Source organism: Coffea arabica, chromosome 8c, assembly GCF_036785885.1.
Source record: "Coffea arabica cultivar ET-39 chromosome 8c, Coffea Arabica ET-39 HiFi, whole genome shotgun sequence".
Classification (NCBI taxonomy): domain Eukaryota; kingdom Viridiplantae; phylum Streptophyta; class Magnoliopsida; order Gentianales; family Rubiaceae; genus Coffea; species Coffea arabica.
This window is the reverse complement of record NC_092325.1, coordinates 7,576,194-7,599,857: the sequence shown is the minus strand read 5'-3', so window position 1 is coordinate 7,599,857 and position 23,664 is coordinate 7,576,194. Positions and strand designations below refer to the sequence as shown.

At 34.4% G+C, this 23,664-nt stretch overlaps 3 protein-coding genes and 3 long non-coding RNA genes across 12 annotated transcripts; 1 reads left to right on the top strand and 5 right to left on the bottom strand.

The window, feature by feature from the left end:
• Nucleotides 1–278: 278 nt before the first annotated feature.
• On the bottom strand, nucleotides 279–2,569 carry LOC113706569 (upstream activation factor subunit UAF30-like). The gene is made up of 2 exons (XM_027228494.2): nucleotides 2,179–2,569; nucleotides 279–683 (listed from the first exon to the last, which is right to left on the bottom strand). Exons 1-2 carry the CDS (start codon nucleotides 2,416–2,418, stop codon nucleotides 558–560), a joined length of 366 nt encoding a protein of 121 aa, XP_027084295.1. The 5' UTR covers nucleotides 2,419–2,569; the 3' UTR covers nucleotides 279–557.
• Nucleotides 2,570–3,485: 916 nt separating this feature from the next.
• Nucleotides 3,486–4,524, bottom strand: LOC140013908 (uncharacterized). 5 transcript variants are annotated; one of them, XR_011820755.1, is made up of 3 exons: nucleotides 4,260–4,524; nucleotides 4,053–4,095; nucleotides 3,486–3,898 (listed from the first exon to the last, which is right to left on the bottom strand). It is a non-coding gene; the product is annotated as an uncharacterized lncRNA (long non-coding RNA). The 5 variants fall into 5 exon arrangements; XR_011820757.1 differs by having other exon boundaries at nucleotides 4,080–4,095; XR_011820756.1 differs by lacking the exon at nucleotides 4,053–4,095.
• Nucleotides 4,525–7,599: 3,075 nt separating this feature from the next.
• Nucleotides 7,600–9,544, bottom strand: LOC140013840 (uncharacterized). Of its 3 annotated transcripts, none has more exons than XR_011820654.1 (5): nucleotides 9,360–9,544; nucleotides 8,681–8,754; nucleotides 8,182–8,266; nucleotides 8,004–8,066; nucleotides 7,600–7,896 (listed from the first exon to the last, which is right to left on the bottom strand). It is a non-coding gene; the product is annotated as an uncharacterized lncRNA (long non-coding RNA). The 3 variants fall into 3 exon arrangements; XR_011820655.1 differs by having other exon boundaries at nucleotides 8,687–8,754; XR_011820656.1 differs by lacking the exons at nucleotides 8,681–8,754; nucleotides 9,360–9,544 and adding an exon at nucleotides 8,458–8,606.
• Nucleotides 9,545–10,368: 824 nt separating this feature from the next.
• Nucleotides 10,369–12,696, top strand: LOC113705752 (replication protein A 70 kDa DNA-binding subunit B-like). Its single transcript, XM_027227663.1, has 6 exons — nucleotides 10,369–10,515; nucleotides 10,581–10,857; nucleotides 10,944–11,040; nucleotides 11,129–11,253; nucleotides 11,336–11,440; nucleotides 12,635–12,696. The coding sequence occupies exons 1-6, from the start codon at nucleotides 10,369–10,371 to the stop codon at nucleotides 12,694–12,696; spliced, it is 813 nt and encodes a 270-aa protein (XP_027083464.1).
• Nucleotides 12,697–16,393: 3,697 nt separating this feature from the next.
• On the bottom strand, nucleotides 16,394–17,845 carry LOC113705751 (uncharacterized). Its single transcript, XM_027227662.2, has one exon. It carries the CDS (start codon nucleotides 17,843–17,845, stop codon nucleotides 16,394–16,396), a length of 1,452 nt encoding a protein of 483 aa, XP_027083463.2.
• A 3,146-nt stretch (nucleotides 17,846–20,991) lies between these two features.
• Nucleotides 20,992–21,569, bottom strand: LOC140013274 (uncharacterized). The gene is made up of 2 exons (XR_011820353.1): nucleotides 21,269–21,569; nucleotides 20,992–21,037 (listed from the first exon to the last, which is right to left on the bottom strand). It is a non-coding gene; the product is annotated as an uncharacterized lncRNA (long non-coding RNA).
• Nucleotides 21,570–23,664: the final 2,095 nt, after the last annotated feature.

The following is a 23,664-nucleotide window of genomic DNA, read 5'->3' as shown; positions in this document are numbered from 1 at the left end:
AATAATTTGATCATGTATTGATATTTTAATACTTAATTATTTATTAAAATTTAATTATAATAAAATTATGACAAAATTTTATTGACCCCCGTCCTGTAAAGGCACCCATGGGGCAAGGGACGGGGACGAAAGGAATTAGTGGACAACACCGTTGCCTTTTCCTACCAAAGAATAATAAACAGACGTTCCATTCAAGTGCAAGCTTTAACCGGTTAGCCTTTAACTGGTGTTTTAAATGTCAGAAAAAAAGAAACTTCGAAAGAGTGCACACCTCATAATTTATCAATAAGAGAAGCCATTAACAGATGCCCAAAAAAAAATTCCCCAAAACTATCAGAACAGTGGAACATGTTTGCCGTACAGACCCTGCGCAACTTTTACGCCATCATCGAGATAACATAAAGAGAACATCTAATCTGTGCACCAGATTCACTATCCCTCGTCCAAAAAGACAACAGCAGGGAAAGAAAGAGACACAGAACAAAAGAGGATATGTTCTACTTCCTGAATTACAAATCTACCCGTCCACTAGAGAGACTATCTTTTCTAAGAAATGTTTATGCAGCCTTCTGGAAATGCTTGGAAAGCAGCTTCGCAATCTCAGTAAATCCAACTTTCTCCTTGCCTTCGAATATGGTCTTCAGCTTCTCATCACAGCAGATCTCTTTCTTGTTGTTTGGATTCTGTAATACAAGGAGACCACAACAAAGTCATGTACCATATTTTGAAGTAACCTTGAGGAAAGTTTCTAGTCTCATGCAATAAGAAATCGTGATTAACTATGAATATGCAACACAAACTAATTGCACAGATATTCTCCATGCAGATTTCAAAATTCTTCTTAAAATCTACTACTCAAGACAAACAATATAAAAGGCAGCATGACCACGAATTTCTGCAACAAGCATAGGTAATGAACTCCACCTTCTGTCATCTCAAGGGAAATTATACGCCAATCCATCAGTGTAGCAGTATTCTTGACACAGAAGTACAATAATTATCAAAATTAAACTAATTTTGCAAGCAGTAAAGAAACCAGAATGTCTATATCAAAGTCGCAGTGCAAAATTCCACATATACAAAATAAGATATGATAAAAATTGACACAAGACCAAGGGATCCAATTTCCCCTAGTGGCTCCAATACAGAAAATAGATGAATAAAAGAAAAGATGAACCAAGAAAAACAAACCATTCCAAATTAGAAAGAAGAAACAGGGAAGGAGAAATACTCACACAAGTAAGAATTATTCATTAGCCTGCAGAAGAATGTCAATGAAATCTTTTAATTACCTAGTCATTGTACAACATCAGTTTGGTTAGAAATTTGGGCACTACCACTTTAGACTCCACCAGATCAAATGCACAATAAACACGCATTCTATCAGCATTAGCCTTGCAAATTTATCACATCAATAACAGCAACAATGAACAGAAGCCCATAACTCAAAACCGTTCACACACCTTTCTATTAGTCTTCTATTCAAAGAATACCAGAAAAGAATAGGAAAGCAAATACAGAGACCACAAAAGTTTAAAGAGAAACTAGGATTCTCAGACATAAGAGGCTAAAAATTAGGGGTAGGACACTGGACAATAGGATAACTCAAATCCTAAAACAGCAATGGTTTCATTCACTCCTCATCCCCCTCCCTTCCCCAGAAAACAGAGCTTAAAACTTCCCTTCCTGTTTTATGGATAGCAATTATGCCTAGAGCCCTTGAATTTACAGTACTTAAATATACACATATGCATTTAAACAGACAAAAAGTAAATAGTTGCAAACTACCCAGGCACTTCTCTTATTATACTTTTTCTTCTTCTGTTCCCCGATACCCATACTCTATTGCTTCACAAGGACATCAACATCGTTGTATATTTGCCTTTACATTGACATTCTTAAAAGACAGAAATTCAAAAAGAAAATTTAAAAAAATCAGTCTCAATAGGACTACAATCATGATATCTCTGCACGTCTTTGTCCAGAGACATATTATTGCCTGATTCCGTACACAATCAACAACCAACAGAAGTTGAGCCAACGAACAAAAAAAGAAAATATAAAAAAAATTAGTGACAAATTAGAAGATAATGAGCAGATAAGTCAAACAATCATCTAAAATTTTTTATTAAAAAAATCCACTGGAATGGAAAAGCTACTCGTATTTTTTCATTAGACCTGAAGGTTTTTGGATTTGACGTAATCCCAGACTTTCCTGACGGCGTCATTGCGGGAAGTTTCCGGTGCGCCAACGAACTGGCGGAGAGCAGGGGAGACAGGCTGCTTCTTCAGGATGCCATTTCTGCGGCCAGGAGTTTTGGCAGCGGCGGATCCAGCAGTGGTGGAGGCGACGGAGGTCTTAGCGGCTGCCATGAGTGCTCTGCAGCGGTTTCCAAAAACCCCGGCGGTCGACGCCATAGCGGTTGCTCGATTTATCTCGCTTCGGTAATCGGAAAAACCCTAGAGAGAGAAGAAAGAGAGTGGAATGAGAGAGTGAGGGTACTAGGAGTCTGAGAGTGAAGAAGGCAGGCAGAGTGGAGGGAAAATATGAGAAAAGACAAAAGGGCGAGTCTTTCGGGCTTTTTTTAAACTGTTTTTCAGCTCTCAAATTTGTACTTATTAGCTAATTTTAACCTTTGAGAGTTTTTGCCCCAAAAAAAAAATTTTTTCTCGACAATTTTTTTTATTTACCTTTTTATTCATATATATCAAGTCGTTATAATTTACTTTTTTTATCTTATGTATATCAAGTCATTTTAATATATATATTTTTATAAAAGCTCTATGAATTTCACAATCCAAATGCGCTTTTGGTATTTTGTGTTGTTTTATTTCTTCCTTCGAATTTGCTTGATTTTTATTTTCTCTCTTTTGTTTTTGGTATTTTAAGAAAGAACTCTCATTTAAGGGAGTTATAATCGTGGACCTAACGATTGAGTGGCTTTAGGGGCCTGATGTTCACGGACTTGATAAGCTCCTCCTCATCAGTGAGGGTGTGGCAGATGTGGCATCGGTGTCCATAAGGGCAGTGATCACCGTTCAACACCATACGGCATACCTCAGTCTTGTGCGCAGCTCCTTAATTCCATGAGCAAATAGGCAGTTCTCTCCATAGGGACATTCCCCGGTCTCTTGCCATTTGTTACACAACTCAGTTTTGAACATTCCCTGATTGCAGACCTCCAGCTCAACAGTTTGCTTCTCCTTTTCCCTTCCTAGAACACACACCCTTTGCTGCACTCACACCATCGAACACGTTACCCAACAATCATACGATCAGCGCATTGGCTAGCGCTGGATGATGCTCATCCAAAACACCAGACATTTCCTAGAGCCCTTCGTTTTGCCTTTAGTGTAAAATATATTCCTGATTCATGCGACAAACTTGGCAATCCCCAGTCTCATAAAGAAAGTAGTGGGAAAGCATAGACAGAATAAATCTGAAATGGAAATTAGCATTTGATGAATTCTAAAGAAAATAAATCTGGAAAAAAAAGATTCACCTTTGTATTGCGATAACAATTCACTTAACCGATCAAAACAACACTCAGTAAGTTTTCATGTCTCTTAGCGAAGTCTAAACAGCTTCAGTAAAAAAACGAATTAACACATTGAGGAGTCAGGCCAAATGGTTTACAGATTCCCCTGTTTCTCGTCTTCTCTAGCCCCGTACCGCAAACTCATCTTGTCCAATCCATGCAACACTGAACTCATATCAGAACCCGGATTCTCACTGCTAATTTCTGATAGGAAAAGTTTTAATGGAGTAAGAAATATTATTTCAAGATATTTGTAAAAGCATTAATTATGCAAAGACCTGTTTTATAGTTAATTCTGGTTTAACTGCCTCTTCCAAGCTTCCGTATACTCCATTCCGACCCATTCTCAAAGCATTAATCTACAGCACAAAGAAAAGGAACGAAAAACACAACTTAACATTTTATTGAATAATAACTATTACAGCTATATCGACGCATTCCATTAACAAGAAAAAGAGCAATTGTTCCCCAATTCCAGCCAAAGAAGAACAAATAAACATATTGCAAGGTTACACTGAGTAATATCCACCGCAGCTATACCTAAGCCAAGCAGCAGCTGCATTAAAACAAAGAAGTAGCAGTAACATAAGGCATAACTACAGCAAGACTATCTATCAGGAATCATCGCCGTCCTCAGAAAATTCAATAGGAAAACAAGGGAAGGAAAAAGCACTGGCCAGAGAAAGCTAAGAAGAAGAATGAGAAATGGGAAAAACACACCTGGTAAAGAAGGCCAAGAAAAGAACGAGAGGAAACAAGACCGACAAAAGAATAAGAAAAAGTAGCAGCTCCCAAAACCCTGAAGCGGTGCGCACTGGGGACTCGCCGCCTAAATTGCCTAGATAGTTGAGGTAAAGAAAACCTCGAACAGAACCAAGAACAGAATGAGAGGAAATTGCTGACCGCCAAAATGTTCCCATTCAAGAGCCCCACGCGGAGAGAAGTGAATTTCCAGCAAAACCATTGCCATCCAATGGCAAAAGACCAAAACACCCCTCAAGCTCACAAACATCACAGTATAACCGGCCCACCAAACACTGTTCACAAGCTATTGATGCTTTATTTATGTACTAGTTTTTTAGCCCTTACGCATAGTTGAAACTCATTATTTTGCTGTTATGTTTGTGTGTTTTTTTTCTTTGTTAGATATAGTAGTCATGTGTGTGAGTGTGTGTTTTTTCCTAATTGCACAAATAAACACGACTTTGAAATCAGGTTATCTTACATTCTTAATATAGCATTAATTAGTAAGTAATGCCTAAAATTAGACAGAACTAAAAGGCATGATTATTTAACATTCTTAATGTAGCATTAATAAGTAATTAATGCCTACAATTAGGTAGAACTAAAAGGCATATGGCTATACATGTCTCCTAATCAAGATTTCATATTGGATCCTATTCTTTTTGTTGCAATTCAGATGATTGTTTGATTGATAGATTAAAAGTGTTCAAGAATTGAGGAAGCACCAATGGTTTCTTTGGATAGAACATCATCTATTGAAAATGATCCTGGACTCTCAATATTAAACAACTTTAAATTGCAAGGGTGAATATACATATTTTCTTATTTTTCTTTCTTTCTTCCCTTTTTTAGGCTGACTATCTCTTTTTTTTTTTGTGGAGATTTTGATAATTTGTATGGGAGGCAACACTTTATGTGGTAAGTACGAGTATGGAAGAAGCTCTTTGAATTTTCACTAAGATAATGGCTTAGATATATACAATATCTAATAATTTCTTGAGCTCAAAAATTTTCTTTTCTACTTTCTAGGTTCTTTGGATTTATAATTCTTAATTATTTAATGATTCTTTCTCTTACTTGGTTGATGATTTTTTTTTTTGGTAATCTGTATCATAAGCTGCAAAATTATAGGTTATTTTGTGTTCTTAAATCATGTGCTAAAATAGGTGAGTTTCACTTTTTCTTTTCTTTTTTAATAAAAGTGGTATTCAAAATCAAGAGATAGTTGGATACTTTAAATAGTGAATTCCAAATCAACTTGTGTTTAAGGATTGTTAGAATAAAATGCTAAAAAATAACTGGTGGAACTATTCTAGCAAATGGGGTGATAAACTCATGCTTAGGGTTAGAAAATATGTATTTATTGAATCATTTTTTCATGCTCGAAAGAAAAAAGTTGAGCCTACTGTAAAAGTTCAAAAACTATAATCCATTGCTTAAATTGCATTTTTTTATGACGAAAGTTTATCCTTTTGCAAAAAAAAAAAATGTTTACATGGGGATCCTTATATATATATATATATATATATATATATATATATATATATATTGCAAAACAGGTGGACCCTCTAATCATTTTAACTGAAGAAACAACCGGGCAACAGCTTGTAGAAAGTGCAAGGTTAATTCGCCCACTCACCACTAATCTTAATTTGTGAAGCGGTCTTAATTTCCATGCAATAAACTTCGCAAGCAGAGTTAATTTAATTTTTTTTTTGTTGGTAAGAGGAGTTAATTTTAATTTGATGGTCCTAATTTTAATGTAATATATTTCGTACAATTGGACAGTAACCACAAGCCAGTCTGATATCCATGAATTTTGCTCGCAAAAGGAAACGCACACCTGAAGAAGGAAATTAAACGCACACCAACCATTCCAAAAAATTTGTTACCCCACTAATAATACCAAATGCCCTCAAAGTTGGTGAAAATTACTGGATAACCCACTCCGACACTAGTGAATTTCCAGCAAAACCATTGCCATCCAATACCAAAAGACCAAAACGCCCCTCAAAGTCACAAGAATCACGGACATAAATTAGAAGAGAGCCATCTGGACATAAGTGAGAATGTACAACGAAACCACTGCCACCCATCATCAAAGGACCAAAAAGCCCCTCAAAGCCAGACAAATAACGGCATAACCGGCTCATCCTGCACTGTTCATAAGGCGTTGGACGCTTTATATATGTAAGACTAGGAGGCATAAACGCGCTTCGCGCGATAGAACTATAAAATGTCCTGCCCAGTTTTGAAGTAATAAAAGAATAACAAGTTATGTAAAAAAGTATATTTTTTAGTATAGGCATTCCACAAGTCTGAAATTTTGTTCATATTTCTCGGACGTTTCTCACAAAGCCTCTGGTCAACGGCAACCGCCAACTTTCATTTTTTACAAAACCATTTCTGGTGAAAAAAATGGAGCTAACGTAGTATATAATACAGGAATACTGCTCCCAGGAAACCATTTCTTACAAATATAGCGTAGAGTTAAAAGTAAAATGATTAATCAGAGAGGTTAGCTAACAAGGTAGATGATTAATCAGAAGGCATTTGTGCACAGTTGAAATACAACATAAATAAAATGGAGTTTAAAAAGTTATCACAAAACTGCAAGAATGCAAATTTGACGATAATGTTGCAGCATCTTTATGAATAAATATTGCAAATCAGGATATTTATATGGAAAACAACCTATAACAAAGTATTATGCATCATTGGTAGCAATAATTGGGTGAAGTACTAAAAAGAAAAACCTGGAGCTGTAAGGCAAAAGAAATTAAATTCATTCAGGTGGACAACAAAATTTAAGCTATTATTGACTAATTCTCTGCTTTTGCAAAAATGTATGCTCTTTGAAGGGTTCTACAAAAATTAGTACAGTCAAGATTTCCCTGTGGAGTTAGTACCGAGGACGAGCAACATGAGATGGTCAGAAGGAAGAACTAGCAGAGTCATTTAATGACATGAAGATTCTTAACCAAACATCTTTAGTCACCTAGGCAGATGCTATTAACATTCATAGAGCCTAAACCAGGAAATATCTCTTCAATAGACACAAAACGTATACACTACTTATTCACAAATTTTTCAAAAACTACACCATTTTTTGAAACAAATACTACTTATATACAGCATTACTTAGTTGCTGACCTCCACCATCCACCAAAAAAAAAAAGGGAACCGCATCACTTTGCCTAAAAAAAATGTCTCACAATATGTGCAGAAGACCATAACAAGCACTAATTCACATCATTTTTCATAATCCAAATTCCATTCACATATCAAAATATTTCAGCTTTATACAAAACCAACAGACAACAAACACAAAATTTCATTCACATATCAAAATGTTCACAGCTCATTCCCCTGCAGTTCAGGAGAACATACGTCCAGTATGGAAGAATAATTACCCCAAGAAAAGGAAAACTAAAACGGAAAATATAGACCTAAGATCAACTCCATAATTTAGTTATTAGCTTCTGGGCTAAGTTTATTTGGTCAAGCTCCTCTTCAACATTCTCCTATTGAAGCTCGTGTATGACGGCAAGGAAGAGAAACCAGAGCCTCACCTGCTTTCATCTATTCAATTGGTCAAAGGAACCGATTCAGCCTGAAACACATAACAATTCAAAGAACAAAATAAGAGCCAAAGATAAGCATAAAACAACGCTGGAAAGTGTGTAATTTGTTGAATAGTAAAGGCGCAAGTGAACTCACCAACTTTCTGTAGTTGAGAAAATAAAACATTTCAAGGTAGCGCTGCATTTTAAGGCGATCAAGCTTGGAGATGAAGAATGAAAAGCTTCAGAATATGGGTTAAAAAAAAAAAAGCTTAACTGAACTAATAATATTTTCGCAGCTTAAAAGTCAAATGAATGAGTAGGCTGCTGCTTACTTCTCTTGTATATGTTTCAGGCGTCCTGATGAGATGGTTTCCCAATAGGAAGCATCTTCTTTACACCTCTCAATGTAGAAACGACCTGAAAATGCAGAAACGACAATTTACTGGTGCAAGCCACCAAAAGTTGATAAACAAAGAAATGCTCATGAGTTTCGGCGTTCCTTTCTTAGGTCCATTTGACAACAGTTATTTTCTGATCAATCAAGACTGACTCATAAGGATGATGAACAATCAATTAAAACAAAGAGATTAAAGTGAAAGAAACTTCACCTTCAAGGGAGCCGATAGAGAAGAGGGAGATGACATGGCGGCCAAGGAGGAAAAAAACCGATGAAGAAAAGAAAAAAAGGGAAAAACAAAAAAAAAGCAAAAAATGAGAATCGAGTCACATTCAGATGAACTTGAAACGCCTGATCAATAAATGTCTGATAGGTCAAAGAAAGAAGCTAGGTATCAAATAACTTCATTTTACTGGGAATGCATATCCAGTCACCTTAACCTTAGATATATAAAACAAGTCTTTATCAGCAAACAGGAGAGCAACAGAGAAGAGGAAAGCACCTGTTTCTGCATCCAATAAAACAGCGAGAGGGGCAAAGGTTAAGAAGATACAATAACAAAGAGTAAAGGCGGCACAACAAGTAGCAGAGAACAAAGCGGGAAAAAGTATAACAAAGTCAAGGTTAAAAGGAAAAAGAGCATAAAACAAAAGATGGGGCAAGATAACCTGTACGTAGCAAGAAAGCACGAATGGGAGCTACTAAAAAAGACAAAAACAGTGATGCAAGAACTGTTGACAAGAGGAAAGTGAAAAACACAGCTCAGGAGGCCACGGTAGAAAACTAAATTTAAATAAACCGCATGAGAAAGAAGAGAAGAAGCAAATTGAGCCGAATAGCAAAGCAAATAGGCAATGCAACAGTAACAGATTAGGAGGGCATAAATTTTAGGGGGAAAAAAACCAAATAAGAATGACAATGCAGGCAATACGCTGAAAAAGGAGATAAAATCAAAGAATAACAGTGGAATTAAACCTTACGGAAGAAGACAGCAAGACAGCAATTCTTACAAAGAAAAGAGAGAGTAGGAAAAAGAAGCGAGGCTATAGCTCAGAACCAAGAAGCAAGCAACTGAAGAGGAAGAAAAGAACAATGAAAATGAGGCACAGTTACCGTGGATCATGATGATGATAGCTGGAAAAGGTGGCATCAGAAACATAGAAACCTCTGTATACATCGGAGAAACAAAGAGCTTTCAGTCTTGTCAATCAAAGGAAAGAGGAAAAAAGGCATTCTTTGGGAGGTCTGCAGAGAAGAGCTGAAACTCCCAAATCGCAAGGAGAAGGAACAAGCTCAGCAAGGTACAATGGTGCCTTTGATTTTAAAAGAAGGGCAATATCGTCAAATCATACAACCCACATTGAGCCCATCACCCAGCACCTGTCAGCAATCAAACCATCACCTACCGTCATAAGCTCACTCAGCTAGCAAGCTGCTGACCAGAGAATGGTACCCACGCTATAGAGAAACAGTCTCTTCTCAAAACCGAAGGTCCTCACCTTCTTCTCTCGGACAAAGGAAGAATTCCTCATCTCCTCCTCCTAGCGAAAGCACGCGAACCTCACGTGAATGACGACCAAACTTCAGTCAATGAAACGCAGCCACGTCAGCACAACAACCATCATCTTTAGAAAATCCATTCGCGCTTTTAGTATATAGGTTGATAAGTAAGAAGACTAGTGCTTGGGGCCAAGCCTAGCGTGACCTTGCCCTATAGTTATTTTTTGGTTTTGTTGTGTTAAGCAGATGCATTTGTGAATTTTAGGGGCCTATGTGTAGTGTGTGTGAGAATTGTTGTTAGACGTTCTATTTGTTGGGTTGAGTGAAATATGATATTAGATGCAAGGTAGAATAAAATATGGAGTGATTGTTTGGCTAGGTGGCATGGATTTTTTAATACATTGGGTGCATGGGTGCCAAGTTTTTTTGATGTGGCTGGCATCTATTATAGTGTTCAAAATATTTGTGACGAGTATGAAGAATGCTTGATTTTTTTTCCATATATATAAGTGAATTTTATTATGTATTAGGATCATTTCATTGTAGTAGTTGAGTTTTATTTGTAAGAAACATAATTTGTAACTTTGTTATTTAGGTGAAATTGTCTTTTAGATTTAGTAATATGGAGCAGAATGTTGTGTTTGTTAATCGGTTAAATGATGTTATCTATGGATGGGTTCTTCGAGTAGTACTTGTTGAAAAAAGTCTTATTCGGGACAGTCGTAATATGGGTCGGAGGTATCAACGATTTATGTTTGTAGATAGTTTAGTAAGTATTATATTTTATTTGTTGCTCTTTTTTTAAAAAAAATTTTTATGATGTTTATTTTGTAGGGTGATCGGGTTCAAGCAGTTGCATATTATAATGATATTCATGTCTTGAATGAAACTTTACAATTGTACTCGACGTATTACATTGCTGGTGCTGCTGTTCGTCGAATCCTTAATGGGTCAATAATGGTTGGATTAGTTCCTTTTGAATTGGTGTTAAGACCGAATACTTTTATTCAAACTGTTGATGAAGGTCTTGCACTACCAATTCATAATGTTTACCACTTGACTCGGTTTGGAGATTTGGAGTCACTGAGACATTCACGAGACTCAATTATAAGTATTCTAAATATTATTGATACTTTTTAATGTAATTATTGGTTTATATTTGTTATCATAGTGAGAATTTTTTGTTTGTTGTTACAGCTATTCTCGGTGTTGTCATTCAGGTGCTTCCAATGCAAGTTTTTATGTTGGGAGGAAGATATATACGAGTTCAGGAGTTTCTTTTAATTAATGAAGAGTATGTTTTTGTTAAATTAACTTTTTTGGTATGATTTTTTATTATTACATTAAATCTTATTTATATTCATTGTTTTTTTTTTTTGTAGAATGATGCCAATTGTGTTTGCAATTTGGGATGATTTTATCGATACAGATGGATTATATCTTGCTCAAATTGCACATGAATATCCCATTATATTGGTTTGCAGGCCTAAGATCAGTTATTTTCATGGTAATGGTCTTTTGGAATATATAATATTAAATTATAATTGGAGTTTTTGAATTTATGTTTTTTATTCACATTTTTTTTATAGGTCTTTCATTGGGAACACAGCGTCAAACCATTATTATGTATAATGTGGCAATTCCCCAGGCTCATGAATTGAGACGATGGTTCGACATATTGGGGGAAGATGGTGGTAATTAATAATTTATTGGAGGTTCAGTTGATGTAAATATGTTTGTTGAGTGAAAATATATTAAATATTTTTCTTATTAGTTTGAGTTAATAAAGTTTGCGAGTTTTGTTCTAAGTGTTTGTATGTGAAGTATGAGTGTTTCGATTTGCAACTGAAGAGCTGGTAGGGAGTTGTAGTGTGTATTTATGAATGGTACGTGTTTTAATGTGTTAGTTTGCTAAGTGAGGTTCTAGATAGTTTGGTATTGAAATAAAGTGTTGATTTATGGTTTGTATGAGTTAAAGAGTTAGATATATATTCGTTAGTTACTTTGTTTTACTTTTATCCAAATGCAATTACTGATTTGAATAAAGGCAAAAACAACTCACTATCCTTGCAATGCAAAACAACCAGAGATGTTTGAAAAAAAGTTAGGATGTTTTGATTGGAGAAATAGATATTTTATGAGCATCTAACATTTGAAGATAAATATTTACAATAAGTTTATATTGAAGCATTAGTCAAAATAGTCCTTGGAACATATATATACTTGGACTAAAAGCATTTCGAAAGATGAATATTTACATGGAGCGGAATATTTGGAAAAATAGATATTAAGATGATAGATACTATGACTACAAACAATTAACTTCAAAAGGTAAGCAAGATGTTGCATATCATTTGCTTTGAAGAAATCGACAGTCATCTATACGCATACTTGAGAGGTAGGAAAAACTGCTGCAGAGCTGAATATTTACATTGGAGATGGCGTGGCTGCAAGAACTTCGAACTAGAAAGGGCTAGGGATATATATATATATATATATTAGAAGGACAGCAAAAGAGTTGCACTGATTCAAAAGGCACAATGAATAGTCAGCGAGTTAATCATACTGTAAAGTGATTAACAATTTTATTATAATTTTATGTTGCTATATTTTTATGGAAATGGAAAATGCCTTTGGATTTTAATAGACAAAAATTAGTATGGTAATAGACTGTAAAAAGTAAATATTTACCTGAGTTCTGAATGAGATTGCTAATGATGATAACTTAAACTTTTGAACGCTTGTTTGGTTCACTTTCCTTTGTCACTGCATCTGGATTGATATTCTTTTTTGTAGTAGAGGAAGGATATTGATCAGGAGTCAATTCCAGGAAGGAAGGAAGGATTCTTTAATGTTTTGAGCTGAACTTGATGTTTCTGTTCTTGCAGTGGTGGAAGTACTTGTTTCTGCTACAGGTGAAGGGAGTTGTAATGTATCTTTGGGAGCTTGAATGCAGGCAAGTACATAGTATTTTGTGATCCAAGCTGATCTTGATTGATAGGAGAAGCTTTTTAGATGGACATAAAATTTAGTATTCTCCAATGTAGTGTTTATCTGATTTATATGTTCCTGCAAATGCTATTATAAGAAAAAAAAAACAAACATTTAAGATTGCTTTTAATTTGAAGCCTTCAAGTTTGATATTCAGTAAATTAAAATGTCAAACAAAAAAATGTTAGGGATAGCAATAGATGTCAGTTAGTTAGTATAAATTTAAAATTATTGCAATTTTACTGTCGCTTAAACAACATGAATATACATATATGCATGAAAGAAGATTAGACTTGTTGTAGGTAATAATATGTCTTGACTCTATTTAATTAACAATACATGCTGAATAACAGATTCTAGCATAAACAGAGAAAATAAGTTCATCAAAGACTATATGTATAAACTGAAATAGCATAACAGATAACATATGCACCATAATACAAGTGCAGCAAAAAAAATTATATATGCCTCAAGAATCAATAGTCTAAAGCAGCATTAATGAGTACAACTATTAATCTACTACACTTCATTTATCAAGTCATTCGAGGCTTTTGTCTAATTATAATAACTTATCCACTGAGCCCAATGAACTAATCCCACTGCTCACTGACCAAGGGTCAATATAAGACAAAAAGAGATCTAACGGCTTTTAAGAAAAGCAAAGCTAAAATAGCGCCAGGCTTGTTCTTCGCTTTGCGCTTTTTGTGCTTTTCCTGTACTTTATCATGGTCACTTATTTCAGCAATGAAAAGTGGTAGACTTGCTTGTAGCTTTGAATTGGACATAAGCACGGCGGTTCACTTGGTTTTGAGTACTATGTCTTTACAGTTGTTCAAGAAAATTATTCAGACTCCTTACATGTAGAAAACATCATAATTCTGCTAGGGGCAACCAACAAAAGAAATCTAAATTGTGGAATCAAGTTACTAAATAGTTGCTTTTCATCCAAAGAAAGGATAACAAAACATCATACAACATTCTAAGCAAATCTAGGTGAGCAGCACATTTTTCCCTTACTACACAATAGATAGTTTCACTATTCCAAAATTATCTTACTTTGCATATTTTCCAGTAATCAAGACTCGTGCAACGAGTTGTATGGTCAACTTGATAACCCTGTCATTTGCATACATCCTAAACTTCACAATTTGTGTGTATATGTAACAAGGTTTAAGATTCATACGATTCATTTGCATACATCCTAAACTTCTCTGTATTCGATTCATACAATTCGTGCCCATCGATATTAACTAGATCTAATTTTGTAATGATGGTAAGATTTTGCATCATGAAAATGAAACAAATTTTGAACAGTAAACTATCTACTTATGTCTTATGAAAGCATTGAATAATTTTTGCAACAATGAGAAACCAAAGAAATTCAATACTCACAAGTTAAACTAAAAAATGTAAGTAAAATTTGACATGTTAGTTGACAATAATTTTTCCATTAATTTTTTTAAAATTCATCAATGCAAGATAAAAAAAATCCACATGGAGTAGAATAAAGGGTATATATATACCTATTGTTTTAGTAAGATGACTTCATCAGCTGGCATGTTTAGAACAGTACTTGCATGTTTATCACTAATTAAGGCAGTTATGATAGTACTTCCATCAAAAAGATGAATCTCGAATTTGAGCCTATATCAATATGTAAAATATGTATTAAAAATCATAAAATATAACTAGTTGTGAGTAAATCTAAACTATAATTACCTGGGCACTGGTTTTATAATTGTGGCTTTGCATTTGTGACATTGAAACTCAGTATTTGCTGGAGCTTCTGTTTCTTTATTACAATTTGGTGTAGGACAAGTCATAACATATAAGCTTTGATTAGTGGTAGGTATTCTGATCTCTGTCTTGACCCAAAAAGGTTTTGTTTGCATATTGGGCTGTTTATAATGACTTAAATTAGTAAAATATATGATTTAATAGAAAAATATTTGAGTGAAATATTAATAATACCATCTGGACAGAAGCATCGATGTATTCAAGTCGACGGAGCTGCGATTCTTCTGGAGACTGAACTGGTTGATGATTTTTGTCAAAAAGTCTTTCATGTATAACTTTTTCTATGTAATTTCTATTTGCTTTGGTCCTGTAAAGCATGGGTAGAATTACTCAAATTCAGATCATAAGTGGGTTAGATAAGTGTACGTTTAATGGGTCTAAAGCCTGTATAAAAGAATTGTAAGGGAAATTTTATTACCATTGTCTCAGTAGGTTTGCTTCTGGGATGGTAGGATTATGCAAGATAATACAAATTGTTTGCATTCCAACAGAGAGTGCTACAAGAGAAATTACTTTGTAAGTTAATTAGCAAAAAGTGTCTATAAGGTAAAATAGAGTTAAGTGTAAATTAAGAGTATAGAATAAATACTATTGTTAGCACTGGCTCTTGCTCTAGAAATGAGAATTATTGGTTGTTCATGTATCATGCTCATCAAGTGTGTGGCCTCCGGATGTAAGAGTTCATCCCAAATAGTGAAAATGATTGGCCGTTGCCTGTTTAATGTTTGAACATGAAATCATGAAAAATAAGCATAATGTCATAAATATAAGTAAGGATTATGTTTTAGTGACTTACTCTTCATTCACGATGACAAATTCCTGAATGGTGACATTTCCTTCACTTTTTTGAATCTGTCGTGGTGGTAATGCATGGACAACAGCACATAAGAGAGCTAGGACACAGAAGTGATCAAATCAGTAACAAATAAGTAAAATAAGGTTTGATAAGTACAGAAAAATGAATATATAAAATTACTTATTGTAGCATTGGCATCATTTAGGCGTCTATGGATATCGATAAAAGGTGTGAAATTATAGTAGTTATGGGTAGCGATGATGTTTTGTTGAGGAACAAGTTGGATAAATGTCCTTTTGCTGAGTGTTAATTGATTAGGCGATACAGCAAGGCAAAAAGCATCATTGGACACTGGATCGATCTCGGCTCCTCCAATATAGCATGTTGAATAGAGTGTGAGAGTTGGATCCAATGCATCGATATCTTGTCTATAAATGCTTCCTTGAATAGTATTTTCCTATCATATTTAAGGGAGACAATTTATTAGTGAAAATATATGCATTGCTAAGATATTTGTTTTTGAGTAAAGATTATAATGAAACTATTCTTACCATGACATCTGCAAAGACCAGTCTTTGGTATGGAGCACCAGTTTTTTTTGAGTAGCGAACTAAGTTTTTTTCAATGGCTATAAGCTTTGTAATCCAATTTCTCATTTTTGGTTTGAGTTCAGATATTGGAATACACCTTCTTCCATAGAACTGCAATGGACAAATCAATAAATACTATTTCATGAGGAAAATAAAAAGTAACATAAAAGTGGTTGAACAAAAAATAAGGGAATGAAATTTTATAGCATAAGTCATACAAAACTATGGAAGCATAGCAAAATAGGGAAGGAAAAGTCGAAACATGAAACACTACCTTATGGTTATTGAAATTATGAATGTAAAAGTAGAGAATAGAGAGAAAAATAATTGCAAAATAAATGTCAGCAGTTACATAAATCACATGCATCAAATTTCTAGCTCATGTAGAGTTAGCTATTTGAAACTAATGACAAAATTTCTTTGTATACAATATTTCTTGTTTTATCAGTTGTTTTGCAAAAAGAATGAAGTGGTCAAATCAAGACTTTGACATTTGTTGCTGTTTTTGCTCTAGATAAAGCCACATAAAGCTGTCCATGTGAAAAAACATGTTCTTTTAAATAGAGACCAACATAATCTAATGTTTGTCCTTGTGCTTTGTTTATAGTCATAGCAAAATACAATCTTAAAGGAAACTGTGTTCTTTTAAATGGAATTGAAGAAAAATCATCTGTAGGAGATTCTAAAGGGATTAGAGGGATAAAAACAATTTTTTTAGCAAAAGAACCAAATGTTATCTCTGCTTGAACATTGTTACCAAACTCCCTGCAAATTAAGCGAGTTCCATTTGAAAGGCCCTCTGTAGGATTTATATTTCTGAGAAGCATGACGAGACAATTCTTTTTCAGTTTCAACTGATGAGGCGGGAGACCTTTCGGCATTAATGTATGTAGGAAATCTTCATTTTGAATCTGCCCTGATGATTCCAAAGGTTGGTCGAAACTAAGATAACACTTTTCATCCCCTGGAAATTTGTCAATTAAGATATCATTGATTTCATGAACAAAATCATTTCGGGTCATTAGAATAGCCTTATTGATTGGAAGAGTATTATCTGCAGCCATATTGTAAAGATCTTCAAATACCATATCTGTTAAAGTAGTGATAGATGAAGCATCATCAATAAAAGGAACATTTATTCCAGGTGGAATCTTAATCTCATCTTGATTTGTTGTAATTTCGGTACCATTTCCCACTCTCAACAGATATGAGCTAAAATCAGGATCAAGGCGTGCACGCATATTCTCTGTCAGATGGATTTTTTCTAAATGATTCCAAATATGAGATTTTACTAAGCTAACATCAATCATATCATTTTTTTTCCCTTTGACGATAACAGATAGTGTTTGACGGAAGTCGCCTCCAAAAATGACTGTTTTGCCACCAAATACTTCTTTGTTACTCATTATATCTTGTAGCAATTGATCAAACCTTTCTATTGCCTTTCTTTCAGCCATCGTTGCATCGTCCCAAATGATCAATTTAGCATCCTTGATAAGCTGTGCAATGCTACTTTGCTTACTAATGTTGCAGGTTTTTCCTTCATCATCATTAAGAGGAATTTTGAAGTGTGAATGAGCAGTCTTTCCTCCAGGCAATATAGACGTAGTTACTCCTGAAGTTACCGTTGCCAAAGCAATGTGTTTTTGAGAGCGTATCTTAGCTAGCAAAGCTCTATATAAAAAAGTCTTGCCAGTTCCACCAGGACCATCAACAAAGAAAGCTGTCGAGGTAGTATCATAGACAGAGCTTAATATCTTATGATATGCAATTTTTTGTTCTTGATTGAGCTGGTCAATAGTAGAAAGATCTTCCTTGGAGACAATAATATTTCTCTCAGCTTCAATCTCCATTGTTTCCCATTCATGAGTAAAAGTTTGAAGGAATATGTCAGTTAAGTGAAAGTCACCAAGGCTCTTGCCCATTAATCGCAAGTATTTGTCAATCTATTGTGAAACCTTGAACTGAGCTGCTTCTTGGGAAAGTGATTTGTTAAGCTTAATATCTTCTGATAAGTAATCTTTGTACTTCAACCATAACTCTCTTGGATTCTGAGGATGACAGTGGACCAAAATAATCGCAAATAATTGTCGCAAAGATGCTGGCATTTGATAGAGAATAGCCTCATCCATACATGTGTCAGCATTATTATTAACACTGAGAAGGCCTAATTTTTCAGCGGCTTCCTTGAAAGTAGCATATACTCGTCCATTTATAGTTCGAAGATTTTTTAAGGAAGTTGGCTTCCGAATATGCATCAATAACATTCTGAGGTAGTACCGATCACCTTCACTGGGATGAACAGTTAAAATCCTTCTGACAATTTCACATTTTTTTCGTGGCTGCCATATTCTATACTTTTGAGACCATACAAAATATTGGGGAAATTCAATATAAAGGCAACCAAGTTTTTTAGCAAGAGTATCTGTTCTGTTCATCACAAAGAAGTGAGTAAGCATTGTTTGGTCTATAGCTGGATTGTTTACTACATTGCGCAGGGATTGGTTTTCAGGAAATGATATAGGTTGAACGTTTTTCTAAATGTACCTGAAGTTTCAATACCGAAGGATATAACTCATTCAAATCGAAGGCCAAAATTCTCCACATAGCTTGAGGTGGTGAAACCCATCATGCTGCTTGATAATTGCTAATTTCATCAATAATTTGGCTTCTTTCTGTTGAGCTCAACTGATACATAATCTTATTGTGTCCTTTGTATTTGTATTTGTATATATATTTGATTGCCTGAATCGTTGAGCAAATTTCCACATTCATATGACAATTAAATTTGGCCAAAAAATATGGATTATAAGGTACCACCCATCGGTTGTCCAGTTGATGACCTCTGATGAACACTTTTCTACCGTTATTGCTTCGACGATAGATAGGATAAGAATTTTGTCCATGAATTGTCAATTCAGTGAAATCCTTTGGATATCGATCTTTACAGCCAATGTGTTCTCGCATACAAGGACATTGAGGATTTATTATACCACATAGATCATGAAGCATATGCTTGACAATTAAACTGTAAATGCTTTTGTTGTTGAGGATCAGGTAACTCAGCAGATACGATCCGATCATAAGCATCGGGAGAATATACTTTTGATCCTTGTTTCAAAATGATGAGAAAGTGTGCATGTGGTAATCCCTTTTTTGAAACTTGATAACATAAGTGTATGCAGCAACTTTACCAAAGATTTGTTTCTTGATGACTTCGTGTTTCAATAACTCAAGTTTGGCTCGACAAATTCTTGAAACTAAATCAGGTCTATTATCAATCGTATCAGTCGACCCCAACTCTTTTCTAATTTCAGGCCAATTTTGATTACATGTCATAGTGAGAAAAATATCTAGTTTTGGATACCTTTGAACCAATGTCATTGCATCCATATATCGGCGGCGCATGTCTCGAGGACTGCCAATAAATGAAGCTGGAAGGATGATTCTTTTTCCAACATTTGATGAAGATGCCTCACCTCGAGAAATACTATCGAGTAACCCTTGATATAATTCTGTCTGAAATTTGTGTTGATACTCCTCATTTCTATGAAAAGCAAGTCTGGATGATTCAATCTTTATGTACATGTCGACCACAAATTGTTGTAATAATCGGCCGATATGAAGTAACATTGACTTATCACTTGATCGTATTTGAAGTTTATAACAATAATACTCTCTACAAGAAACAGTGGTTCTTTTGTGGTTATTCGAATTAGTACCTGCATTTTTCAAGTGAGATGTTCAGGATAAAGAATATAAATTTATGTCTAGATAAAATAATTCATTATACATTTAAAATATATATATATAATAAATAACACTGAGTTACCTTTTTTTATGCTTCAAATAACTGATCAGGACTTGTATATTGATGAGGGTCCAATAAATTTTCTCCAGCACAAGTTGTTGGTTGATGAGGATTCATTCGATCAATATGCACTCGTTCAATAGAAAGATGCCATCCAGGTTCACCATTGGCAAAGATTAATGGATATTGGAATGAATCATAACAAGCATAATAATGCTTGATAATTTGTGTTTCACCATTTTTTCCATATACTTGGATATGATGCGAGGTAATCTGATCAGAAATTTCAGATTTTGTCCATACAGCTCCGACTTGAGATGTTGTAGGTCGATTGAAAACTCGATAATCCAAATCTGGATTTGAGTTAAGAACAATCTTATAATCATCTATATTGGGAAGATTTTGTAAACCACGGAAAAATGCATAGTATGAATTCAATTTCAAGATCTCTTCAATCTTCGTAATCAAGCTTTCTCGAAATCTACTTGAGATAGATAATCGATTGACTTTCTCATGATCAGTGTCAAAAAAGTATAATTGTAAGTTTTTTGCTTTCTAGCCTTCTGGCGATACCAATGGATTGATATAATGGTACATTTGCCCTTGAACTCTAAATGTACAAATTCCATGATAATTTTTACTTAATGATTGATCACAGTGCATGCCAAGTGAAGTAAAAGCAAACATATTATTATAATGACGAATGCACCGTCGAAATTCAGGAGCCTCATCCGAATCCTCAAGATATAAAAGCATTAATTCTCTAGGCATTTCAGTTGAAAGCAATTGAATCTCTCCAGAAGAACAACAAAATCCAGGTGATTCTTTGTGAAATCTCTTAGCATCACAATATTCACAATTTGGAACTGAAGGTAAAACATTAGGTTCAACAGCTATATTTTGCAATGGATCAGGCTTTGCAGAACGACGTCTACCTATAATAATAGTGTCAATAAACATAAATTTGATGTAATAATCTAGGATAATGAATATAAAGTTTAAGATAAATACTTAGTGATAGTTTTAATCAACAAAAGACAAAAAAAAATTGTAATTCAATTATCTAAACAAATGCACTTTAAAGAGAGAACAAAACGAACGATCATATAAAGATTAGTACATGGTGTGTTTCTTGTTGAAGACGAGGCATCTCGAAAATTTGGACCAAGAAAACTCTCTGGTGCAGGAAACTTTAATTGATCATGTTCATTGGTTGTAGAATTTTTGGTGGAATCATAAGTTCTGATCATTGAAATAGTATTTTCGATCCTGGAATCATTTGTATTGCCTTCAGAAAGCTCAGGTCCTGTATATTATTTTCAATTATTAACAAATGAAACTACAAAGTTACAAGTGATTGTAATGGCAAAGAAAATATAAACAATACTTCACACAAAGATTTGAGTAAATAAATTTCCTTTTACTTGAAATTAGATATGCAAGAAATTATACAAGAAGATGCACTGGATATTATAAAATGACATGTAAATAACCAAACAGATAATTGCTAGTTCAGGAGAGAAAAAAGTAAGTGTACCTTGGAAACAACTGCGGACATGAGATACCGATTCATCATTGAAAGGCATGTGATTGTTGTTTTCAAAATTTGCATTAGTTCTAATGTCTTCTTGTAGTTCAGGTGTGATCAAAGGAAAAGTAAAAATATTATCAACTGAGGATTTTTGCTTTGTTTTCTTCGCTATAGCATAATGTTCACGACGATAAAGATTTCGTTCCCTTTGAACTTCCTCAGGTGTCGCGTACTTTCTTCGTCATTGACCATCGAATGAGACTTTCACATCATTATCCTTAGATGAAGAACTATTGATTGAACTTTAAGTCCTAGGCCATGGAGCAGCCTTTTTAGTTGATAATGTATTACAATCACTTGCATTGTCCTTTGGCACTGTACATAATTTTACATTAGTAATTATATAAGTATATATTATATAATCAAAAGATAATTTTACAATGATAAAACAAAGCTAAATTTTGAATTGGAATAGGAGAATTACCTATTGGAATGTTGTTAACATTAGCAATGCTTTTTCCATGGATATTAATAGAAGTCAATGCTTCATCGCTTTGAATAGTAGAACCAAGGGAACCATATTTATTCATAAGAGGTGAAGAGGACAATGGATTCTCAATTGTTTCATTTGTGCTCATATTCGTAAAAGAAGTGTCATCATTATGTTTATTGATACGCATATGCTTCATAGAGGAAGTACTCGTCTCGGCTAAATTATCCATCATTCGCAATGCTTTCACAGCAATAGTGCAAGTTGTATTAAATGGACCATTCTCCTTTTGTTTCTTAGCTGCAGCATATCATTCACGACAACGACGATTTTTTTCACTGTAAAGTTCCTCCAGTGTAGCATATTTTCTCTTTCGACCCATTTTCAGTGATACTTATATACTATAGTTCAAGTAACGAGGACAAAAGAAAATTAATTTTCATGCCAATAAACACAGGGGAGAAAAATCAACAGATTTTATGGAAGTAAAATATAGCACAATGTACTTGAATGAATAAGAAGCAAACAAGATTAACTTTCATGCAAAACCAAAAAGAAAAGAATTTTATACAGGTAAAGAGAACGCAGACAGATGGAAAGAAACTTACATGATATTAGAAAATGCAGAGCAAGGAAAAAAGTTTACAGGACTCCAAACAAATACCTGCTATTAAACATGCACTAATTTCAGCCATGCATAGTATAGGATAATATATCAGACACGAATTAACAATTGTCAATCAAACAAATACGTGATATGCATAAAAAGTAAGCAACGAACTACAATGTATGAAGATAAATACATTACCAAATCAATAAAAAAAAAAACAATGATAATGGGTCTCATATTAAGCAACTACCTAGCTGCCTCCAAAACGCAAGACCTCTGGAACAACTAAATCACAGGTGCTATAAAACTTGAGTTGACACTCATTGGAAAGAAGAAAAACTAATAAACTTCAATTCTTAACATGCAGATAAATACCAGTGAATTGTAAGTAAGAAAGAATAACAATCGCGACTAACCAAAGGATTGAACAAAGCCAAAATCGGAGAAGCATCAAAGCTTACCCGTTGTTGGGAACAAAGAACCAGAGGAACTTGCAAGTCAAAGCCTAGCCGTTGTTGTTCGGAACAATGAACGAGAGGAACTTGTAATTACAAAGGCAAAAGCAACCCATTATCTCTTGCAATGCAAAACAAGCAAAGGACACCTAGCCAAATGTTTTCCCGAGGGTAAAATTAATGTCCATTAGCTGCTTAAAAAAAGCCACCGTTTCCCATGGTAAAATTAATGTTGACTAACCGCTTCAAAAAAAGCCACTGCTTCAAATCATGTATCAGGGAATTCAAAAAAGCCAAGTTCCCAAATCACCCCTCTAATAAGCAAAATTAACAAAGAAACCGGACAAAGTCTTTACCCTTCACAAATCCCATATTTACAATTAAACCTGCCTAAAAAGTACTGTTCACAACAGGCATTGGCGATTTACATATAGTTATGATTCGGGCATTCAAAGGTTGAGAATTTTGAGTTGGGTTGACCCTTTTAGGCTAGAGATGAAAAGTATTTTACAATGTCAGTAGAGTATGTTGATCATATCATATTTATTTTAGGGTTAATTTCAATAAAGCCCTTGAAAAATGCATTTTCCACACATTACTCCCTATACATAAATTGAACCAATTCATATTATTACAATTTTCCAATGAGCTACAATTGGGTTGGGTATTCTAATGGACCGTGTGCAATACACATGATTTTCGTACAGTGACTAATTTATTCCCACAAGTTCTTAGTTACCAAAGTTTTGATCACTTATGCTTGATATAAAAAAAATTCTAAAATAATCTAGTTATTCCCCATATCACCAAAAATACAAATTTTGTACAGTTTTTGGTTATTATCATT

Bases quoted from the DNA above. Each gene is read 5' to 3' on its own strand.
- LOC113706569 (XM_027228494.2), bottom strand. From the start codon at position 2,418: ATGGCGTCGACCGCCGGGGTTTTTGGAAACCGCTGCAGAGCACTCATG. The intron at 684-2,178 runs GTCTAATGAAAA...CTTGTATTACAG, and splicing joins TCAAATCCAAAAACCTTCAG to AATCCAAACAACAAGAAAGA.
- LOC113705752 (XM_027227663.1), top strand. From the start codon at position 10,369: ATGGAGCAGAATGTTGTGTTTGTTAATCGGTTAAATGATGTTATCTAT. The intron at 10,858-10,943 runs GTATTCTAAATA...TTGTTGTTACAG, and splicing joins TTCACGAGACTCAATTATAA to CTATTCTCGGTGTTGTCATT. The intron at 11,441-12,634 runs GTAATTAATAAT...CTGTTCTTGCAG, and splicing joins CATATTGGGGGAAGATGGTG to TGGTGGAAGTACTTGTTTCT.
- LOC113705751 (XM_027227662.2), bottom strand. From the start codon at position 17,845: ATGGGCAAGAGCCTTGGTGACTTTCACTTAACTGACATATTCCTTCAA.